Source organism: Diadema antillarum, unplaced genomic scaffold (assembly GCF_040938485.1).
Source record: "Diadema antillarum isolate AM-2024a unplaced genomic scaffold, OU_Dant_1.0 seq00001508_RagTag, whole genome shotgun sequence".
In the NCBI taxonomy this organism is placed as follows: domain Eukaryota; kingdom Metazoa; phylum Echinodermata; class Echinoidea; order Diadematoida; family Diadematidae; genus Diadema; species Diadema antillarum.
Window position 1 is genome coordinate 207,881 of NW_027272242.1, and position 10,119 is coordinate 217,999.

The window sequence follows — 10,119 nt, forward strand, 5'->3', positions numbered from 1 at the left end:
TGAACTTGTCGAGAAATACGAAACACGCGTGACTGTCATTTGCATTTTGTTTTGCATCAAAGTCACTAATTGGGGTCATCACACGAGGTAGACGTGCACCCTCAAGTTATACGGTCCAAGAGCTAGACATTGAAAAGAAAAAGAAGTTTCACGAGTCGTACATCTACGAGTCACACAGCCCACGAACCAGACACCGAGTGAAATAGGCCTACGAGCTCGACAGTATACAATAATGATGCACAGGTCAGAGTGGATCGATGAGAATTGGATGCGCGAGTTTACTAGTAACTTTGGAACTGTTTAAACCCACGAGCGCATGCAGCGAGTGGGTTTTAGACTGTTCCAAAGTTAAACGAGAGCATCCAATTCTGACTGATCCACGACATAGACCTGTGCATCATTTGTGTTATAAAATGGGCCCGTAAATTCATGAAATACTACCATTTTCCCCATCATGCGTCCGGTACACCTACAACACTAAACAAGACTTGAGCCATGCGTTCGGATTTTACCGGATGCATGGCTCAGTGTGGATCAGTAAAAATCAATGCATGACAATTGACCAATCAGATTGCAGAGATTCTAAAGCCCATTTTATAATAGGCAAATATAAGGCCTGGTGTTTAGCTCGTGGACACTCGTTCACCTATTGTCTGGCTCGTGGGTTGCATGACTCGTACGACTCGTGGGCTGTTTGATTCGTGGGAATCTAACTCGTGTCATGCGCCTATTGCATCACGTATGGTATGCACAATAATGTTCCTTTCCTTCTTTTGTATCCAACACCGATCATTCGACGCATCTCCGTCTCATAATTATGGTTGATCAAAACACACTTTTAACTTCAAGGGTTGTGAATCATGAGTTTCTTCAATGATGAACATTCAGATTTACTCTGTTTTGCATCAGTGAACTCGCTGACATTCTATTGAAACAGAAGGGTGGCAAAATAATGCAATCTTTGACATTATTTTTATTGGAAATCACCTATAGTACGCAATCACTGTTACACGCACACCAGTCATTTAGCTCATTTTCAATAACAAAATGTGATTTTTATGAAGACCTGTGCGCGTTTGCTTTGACAATTTTCATGATTGTACGGTGAAGTATTTCTCAACTATCCTGCATAATACATTGTGTGTCCTATCAGCTAATATAAGATTGCCTTGACATTCAAAGTGTGCTTTTGCCCTTCCAATGATCAAGATTTCGGTTTTTTCTTATGTCTCTTTTACTTTTTTTAAAAACTAACAGCTTTCAGGAATGTGATCCTTCCCTTTTCATTAATGTCGGATATCTTTCGTCACCCATCTGACTCAGTTGCATACCACATGCTTTGACACTTAATTCTTCCTTTCGTTTTGTGAGCTGCCGTCATTTCCAAGCTAAATTTCTTTCAAAAATCCCCATCCGCATAATTGACAATGCTTTGATATACAAAAAAAAAGTCTTGTGTTCACAATTGGCAACGCTTTAACATCAAAGGTTTGGTTTGTGTTAAACCTATACCAGCCATCATTCCATTCCCATTTTTCCCGCCACTTTCCCTATTCCTAAATATTCATTGTCTTCATTCTGTTGTCATGCATTGTGTTCATATCCACCAAATACTCACTTCGACCTAACCATGAACGAAAATATATGTGTTCTCTTCTAGTCTTACCCCAACTCATTACTTTTATTGCTGTTGGTGCTTACTGTTGTAATGGACACGGAGTGAATAACACGTTCTAAAATTACAGTCACATTTTTCATAAAAACAACTAATCTACAACGTGAGACACGATATTGATTTTGTAATATTGTTTGAAACTAACTAAATGGGCTTACATAGCTGGAAAATGTTGCACTAGTTAGCCTCAAGTCAAAAGAAAAAGCTAGCATTAGGTGTCGAGTAAAATGCAAATAATGGTTCGATGGAAGACAAAGGAAATCGATATGTCAAACATGATCTCTTCGATTACTGATATAAATACTCAAATAAAGTGATATGAATATCTTTTTCTCAGTTAGGAATTTATTCTTCGTTCACCTCTAAAGTTTGGATGTTACATGGCTATTTACTAAGAAATTAATATGTACTAAGACTTTTTACAGCACAACCATTCACATTATAGTATCAATCTCGAGGCAGTGTTAGGAAGGACCTGTATAAATAATGTCAGTAGTTGTTGTAGAAGTACAGTGGTGGTATTTGCGTTCACTTATATATTACTTCTACTAATGGTCAATGAATTCATGAATGTATTAACATGATATCACACTATCTAAATCACTTTCTAGATGAATTCTTTATCAGAGTGTGAAGTAGTAGTAAGAGTAGTAGTAGTAGTAGCAGTAGTAGTAAAACATAGTAAAAGTAGTAGTAGTTTTCACTATTGTAGCTAAAAGAGGAAATCCACCCGAAAAATAAATAAACTTCAAAAGAAAGAGAAAAAATCCCCTCAGAACGTTACAAATACTTAATGACAAAAATCGCATAACAAACAAGGAAGATATGACATTTTGAAATTTTACGTTTTTTCGGAAAACGTTTCTTGACCAGTCCTCATGAATATTCAAATTAGCGAATTGATGATGTCATGTCCTCACAATTTTTTTCATGTATGTTTGTATTATTATAATTGATTATCAAATTCGGAAAAACATTTTTTGTTTTTTTTGTTGTTTTTTTTTTTTTAGCTATTGCATAAATATATAAGAGCTAATATTTGTTTTTTTTATTTTGGGTGGTTTTAAGGCAAGTTTTATATCTATACAGCTAAAATATGAGATTTTTGTCATTTCTGTATATGAAATGAATAAGAAATCATGAGAGGATGACATCACGAACTTTGCTAATTTGAATATTCATATCGACTGGTCAAGAAATGTTTCCCGAAAAATTTTGAAATTTCAGAATGACATAACTTCTTTGTTTCTAATCAGATTTTAATCATTTTCGCACTATTCTACAGGGATTTTTTTCTCTTTCTCATGAAACTGATAAGATTTTCGAGTGGATTTCTTCTTTTAAGGCGATACTTCGACGGAAAGTGGTGCTGCTATCAACTATGATATATTATTATTATTCTTGTTGTACGACCATACGTTACTGAGATCATCATACTTACCACTGGACGAATTTTTACTTCTGCTGTTATACTATTTCTACAACTTTTAGTACTATCATCTCCGTTTCATGAGCTAAAAAGCATCATACTATTATGTTTTAATTTCTACCACTTTCAATATTACCCACACTTGTACTAATCATAGACCTATACTACAAAACGAGTGATAATGTAGTTACAACTGTCAGCCTGAATGTACATTTTGATACTACTTAACCTGCTTCTTTTACTTTTACTACTGCAGCGCTTCTTATACCGCCTTTACTAGTATTACATAAAATATGATATAACTATACTACGCCTATTATAGATTATCTATTGCTGCTGCTGCTACAACCAATTCTTCTGAATCTTCTTAAATACATGGCATACAATATAAGAAGTTGTTGCTTCTTATGATGCCGCTTCTACAACAGCTGTTTCTACTACTACTGCTACTACCACTATACTACTACTTCTACTACGACTACTATACAGCTACCACTGCTACGTCTAATATTGGTTAGCGATAAGTTTTATTTTTTTATTTTGGAAAGATCCGTTAAGAACGTCTTTAAGCACACGTTTCCTATTGAGATTATGATATCGATATGATTGTCTTCTTTTTATAATGTAAATGATTTTTTAGTAATGACGTTATACGTACAACAATAGTGACATTGTACAGCGTGTACTTTTCTCAACGTGATTATTGTCTTACACATTTTTTTTTTCTTCCGCATCATCGTCGTTTTAGCAACGTAGCCTTCTCCTTGAGTGGTTACCATGGCTACTGTACATGAAGCGACCCGGAAGAGAATGGTCGCCCTGCCAGAAGAAACCTCGAGCTGATTCCGCCACGCCCTCTTTCGCCACCACCGAAATACAACTGATGGACCGTTCGCCGAAGCGGAAGGTCGGCAGCAATGGAATGGTGCCACAGGTTAGTCTCTGAATCTGATTTAGTGCTTAACCCTCGAGTCCCTGGTCACCCCCGCTATGGAGTGGAATCACCCGATCGAAATTAATCCTTCGACACATTTTTTTTTCCAACTCACTACGCCATCTAATACATCTTGGTGCCATTGCTCACGTGTTAAACGACATTTTGTTGTAAAAACGCTCACAATTTAGGGGGAGGGGGTTATCATGACTATTCATTCGAAGGCTTTCCTGATAGATAAATCTTATTACCGTTTTCAGTATATTTCTAACAACTTCATGTTAGTTTACGGTGCTTCCTCCTTGTGGTCAATTTTCCTTATACACAAAGAGAAAGTTCACATCGTCATATTTGACAACAATTTCGATTGAAAATGATTTTTATTCGTATCTGATAGTGTACAAAATGCAAAGCATATTCTTCAAAACATTGAAACAGCACTTCACATTTCATAAGATGCATGAACGCCCAGTCCAATTCAATATTCATTTCATTATGTTTTATTTCCTCGTTCATTTCGGTAATACATTACCAGCTAATATTATGTTTCAACGCTTTCGCATAGTCAAATTTACCCTAATCCATTGCTCGTGTGAACTGTGTATGCCATGTATTAAACCAATGGATGGTGGCTCTCAAAGGCAAACTAAGTTTGTGTTGGATTTCCAAGTTGCTAAATTCCAAACCGCCATTTTTTTCTACCAAATGACCATTTAAAAAAAAATCTAAAACACATGAGGTACGCAATTCAAGCTCGATGCTTTCAGCGATAAGAAAAGAGGACTGGATTTAACTTAATTCGCTTTAAAGAAATCCAATCCTCTTAATCCTTTTTAAAAGCATCATATTATGTTGAGCATGTTGTCTCACTCCTATGAAATCGCAGTGATCTTGCAACTTATGTCCATACTTATTCATGGCAGGTCGGACTTTAAGTCCAAATTATAGTCGAAAGTTTTAAAGTGCAATTCCACGTCAGTTGACTTCAATGAATAGAGTAAAACCAGACGAACAGAACTTTCAAAGTTTTATCATTATTAGACTTGAAATACATATATACAATTTAGCATTTCATATGTTTTTACTAATCATAGTAGTCACAACCACACACATCATTGGGAGCAATGATGTTATCAAGTCTCCTATTGGTTTACACACAAAACTATTGCATAAACAAGATAGTGTTTCCTTTATTTGTAGGGGGTCAATAATTTCACGACAATCCTTTTCACAATAAACGTCATTGCTGCTGCATGGGTTTCACCTGACCACATCAATTTCATGCGAATGATTATTTATTCTTATTGATTTCATTAAAAAGAGAAACTTTAGTAAAGATTTCCTTACACGTCAATGATGGGCTACTTATGGGTTAATGACTTCACCGCCTCCTCCAATGTGCGAGTGTGGTTGTGACGACTATCACTTCCTTTTTTCATAGCAATTCCATGTCTTAATCTTAAACATCCAAAAGCTTTCTTATGTCTTGTGGGATTTCGATAAAACATCTATCATTGTTCTGTTCGTCCGATTTGACCTTATTCATGAAAGCCAACATAAACGCGTTTGGGATTTGCACCATAACTCCGACGCTAGCATAGCATGCCACACACCGTCCTTAATGATTAAACCACTTATTCTGCTTGTTGCATATTCCTGAATCACGAGTTCCCACTAAGAGGAAAATTATCAAATCATGTGTTCTTAAAAACAATTGCATCAATTCCTGTTTCCTCATAGAAATTGCAAATTTTTATTTATGTGCGTCCAAAATAATCTTCGACATCTGTTGGTAGGAATTAGGGTTTTGCGGTTTGTGATGGAACTCATTGTTGATTACCCGAAGAAACCTACCAATATGAAAATGACTAAAGAACTAAATTTTCTGTATTAACAGTTCAGCAGACCATGCCATTCTTTTGTGTACCGAAATCTTGGCAAATAGAATGTACGAAACATAATGATTTATAAGATGAAAATGTACACTAAGTGCTGATTATGTGCGATAAAAATAGCGACGTAATTCATGTCGACAAAGTCAGTTTTTACTATCGGTGATGTAATCGGGAAAATGATTTGAAAAGAGATATAACTCACTAATAAATTTATGACGAGAGAAAAAAATATCGTTACCATTTTCTCATTACATTTATCTCGTGTTTCTGCGTGATCTATTCCGCAATCAAACGCTATGGTTTTGGTTTGATAATTTTCCAGGGAACGTATTTAAATGACGCCAAGACGATAGGGATCAAGTATGCTAATTATGCGCACGAGGAAAGTGAGCCTATGATGTTGGATCACAAAGCATGCAAAGAGGAAAAAACGCCAGAGGTAAGATAGAACAGACAATCAGAATGACGTCATCAGCACCCCTTTGTTTTCACTCCAATCACCATCACCTCCACACCACGATCACCTTCATTATACCACCATAAAGATAGCTCATACGACTTAGAATCAGCAATAGGTACTGCACTATAATACCCACTCCCGATCTTAACTCTAACATCTCATAGATTTGTAAATTATTTAACTTTTTCTTCCCTATACTTTTCATCTTTGTTTCATTGATCTCAGGTCTGGATTTTTTTTCAATCCCACGATATTCACAAGTTGCAGATAAAATTAACTCAAAAATCCAGTCAGCATAGATGAATGAAGCAGTGAAATGGAACAGATCAGTTGGGTGACAGTGATACTACCAAGATGTAGCGGTGCAAAAAAAAAAAAAAAAAAAATCAATGAATCATCAGTCGAATACTAAATCATCTAACACGGGATGCTACACCACCAAGCGTCAAAAGCAGCCATTTTTGTTAAATCACTTTGACATCACATGGGGAGTTTTACTTTCTTTTTTGTGTACACAACGAATAAATTTTTATTTATTCTGAATTGCTACTCCGTAGGTATCTTGAGTAGACTCTTTCCCTAGCGGATCGTACGTACGGACGTATTATTATTATGCCCTTGATATTTATGGACTATAGAAAGTAGTGACCTTCATGACGTACAGCCCAAAGTGCATACACACTGTAAGGGACGTCATGATCTTATAACGAAATCGACTATTTTAAAGTAATCGTACTGGGTTGTGACTTTTAAACTGTGTAACTATATTTCGTCAATATCCCTCCTGCTTAGTGTGTTGATAATGTCAACATATAGCTTTCTCTGAGGTAGCTGCCCCATTATTGATACAGACGTGTGAAATGATTTTAGTGATTGGAATAAAAATAAGGCATGACGTGAACATAATTGTTAGTCCTGTCATGACGAACATTACATTGGCATGCATCACTGGCGTTTATGAAATACTTCGTGTGCACTCATGTTTGAATGAATTTTCCTAGTTTTTAATGATTGTTTTTTCTACTGATTGATCGGAGTTTGGACATGCATGTGGTTCTTACTGTACCTTGGTGCCTTGATCTTTTGATATCTTTTGGTCACGAGTATGCGTCTGTATACACTTGCACGAAGCAGACATTTTTGCCCGCGGACGTTTTTTTTTTCTTTCTTTGTTTCTTTGTCATTGCAACTCTAGAATGCTATATTCATCTCATTTCACTTTCTTTTAACCTCCAATACCGTCTTCATTCATCTCCTTTCTTTATTTCGTATTTTAATCTGATAAACCTTTCTAATGTTTGAACTTTCTGTGCTTCAACAATATATTATATTTGGTTTGATTTCATTTCTCATGTCATCACATCAGAGCTATTGCAATGATATATCATGCTATATGTTACTTTTGTGAACATTGGTACATACACAAAAATGAGTTGTGATTGATTAAAATCGCGAAATCACACTACTCAATTATCGCTATTAATTCACGAGTTAAAATCAGTAAGTTGTCTTTCCGAGTTAAGAAGGTGATCTCAAAATTACCTTCATCATTCAATTGTTAGACATTGATGTACATCACAGGGAAAAAAAATCCACAAAATATATCTTGTTCACCCTAAAATTGCGAGAGGATATTTTCTTCTTTATGAAGAGCATTTTGTCTTGATTCAACGATTTATGAATAAAATAACGCTGGTTCGAGCAAATACTAAAGCATCTCTTTTTTTTCCAGCTGTTCTCTATTTGTTTCTTCCTATGGTGCAGATGACAGTGTTTTCGTTTTCTTAGTGACTTAAAAGCCATTTATATACGTCAATCCCTGTGAAGTATGAATACTTTTTTCCCCGAAATGCTCTCGCCGCTGGGAAAGCTGTGAATCAATCGATATTGTTTAGCGACAAAACATGGACACGATATACAATATCTTGTTCTACTCAAATTTGTAAACAGCGAAAGAACAAAATAACTACTAATGATCCGTGAGAATAGACACTAATCTATTAAGGAATACAAAGGGTACGTGAACGCATATCAATGCATTTGAATGTGTATATTCCTCATTTTATTCTAGCATCACGTAAGTATTGATTGTTCATTGTTTACTTAAATCATGAAGTCATGGAAGGCAAAATTGTTGAAAGTGACGGCAAGGCATGAATAACTTATTAATGGATAGGTTGCCCATTTCAAAATTAGCATCACAATAACTTTCTCCTTCAGTTTGGTCTCTAACTAAAAAGTGTCAGGTGGTTAGTGTGTTGTTGTGGTTTTTTTTTCGGGGGGGGGTCTTATTTATCTATTTATTTATCTATATATCTATTTATTTATTTATGCATCTATCTATTTATTTATTCAGTCTTATCTTAACAAGGTAGATAATCAGTAGGCAGGTACTGTTCTTCCTGGGGGCCCTGAATACATACAGTCATAGCAGTTAAAAACGATGACATTTACACGAAGTATAGCATACGTGGACAGGTACAGTTCTTTCTGGGGACCTGAATGCATACAATCACATTATCAAATGGACGGGGTGCTATGAAGCAACCTATGTTATGACAAATCACATTTCGCTGTATTTTCCTCAGAGTTACAAGCAATGAATGAATCATTCAATAAATTGGTCATTTAACCAGTGTATATGGAAACAGATCAATAGGAAAGAGAAAAAAAAAGACTATCTTTACTTTAACAATGTATGTTACACCCCATGAGAACTTGAAAAGCGGTAAACATTGCAGTAATGGAAGACAACAGTAGTGGGGCCTATCCTTCACTGCATTTCTAATTATTGGAAATAATTACTCGTCAACAAAGAATGCATATCAAAGAAACAACACTTCGATAATTACTCTGAAGTAGGAGCTCACTGTATAAATGAAAGTCTTTTGTGAGTGGAGACCCCACCCCCCATGCAGCTTCCTGTCTGGTACCCTCAACGTTCAGCGTTACTCATAACTTTCAAGTGGATTTCTCTCGCATTTTTTTCTTCCTTGTTCTTCAGCTCGACACGATCATTCGCGAGCTCCGCTTCCTCACCGAGCGCTACAAGGTGAAGGACATCGAGGACGAGAAGATCACGACTGGATGTTCGCTGCCAATGGTCATTGACCGCTTCTCCATGGTCTTCCTCACCATCTTCTCTGTCGTCTCCACGCTCATCATCCTCCTCAACCATCCGTAGTGGAGAAAAAAATCGGATGCTCGGATTGAATTTGGTATTGATGAGACAATCGGAAACGTGGACGGCAGGTGTTTGCGCACGCGCTGATGGACATGGGACTTGAGAGCGAGGAGTAAGCAGTTATTTGTTTTCATACAATCAATAACGTCGCGATTTAAGCAAGTCGTCTTTTACGGTGTGGTTTTGGCGTTTTTCATTGACAAAGAGCGTCTCTGTAAAACGTCGCTGCATCGAGTATCCATATGCCGTTTGATCGTTGCGGGGCATTTTTTGCGTGCATATGGATATTTCGAGCTCGGCGCCGGAGATGTGTGGAAGTGTGAGCACGTGAGCACGACATCTCCGAGGGAAAAGGTTTTATCCTGGATTCAAGTCATTGATAGCGTGCGACAAAATGCAATATGAACACAGAGTGATTGTGGATGCTTTCAGTGGTGTTTGATAAGAATGAAAAAAAAAATAGAAGAAAGAGAAGAGGCAGAGTCATCCAGTCACTCGAGTGGATTTTTATTCGTCGATTGTCCATGATATTCTGGCCGCCA

General features: G+C 36.6%; 1 protein-coding gene across 5 annotated transcripts in view; it reads left to right on the top strand.

Moving 5' to 3' along the window:
- The window catches only part of LOC139710208 (neuronal acetylcholine receptor subunit alpha-7-like), a 95,783-nt gene extending 86,206 nt beyond the window's left edge, over window positions 1-9,577 (top strand). For all 5 annotated transcript variants that reach the window (XM_071622138.1, XM_071622140.1, XM_071622137.1 and 2 more), the window contains 3 exons: window positions 3,853-4,038; window positions 6,256-6,372; window positions 9,398-9,577. In XM_071622138.1, the coding sequence (XP_071478239.1) occupies window positions 3,853-4,038; window positions 6,256-6,372; window positions 9,398-9,577 (483 nt within the window). The remainder of the gene's footprint in view (window positions 1-3,852; window positions 4,039-6,255; window positions 6,373-9,397) is intronic.
- The last annotated feature ends 542 nt before the right edge of the window (window positions 9,578-10,119 follow it).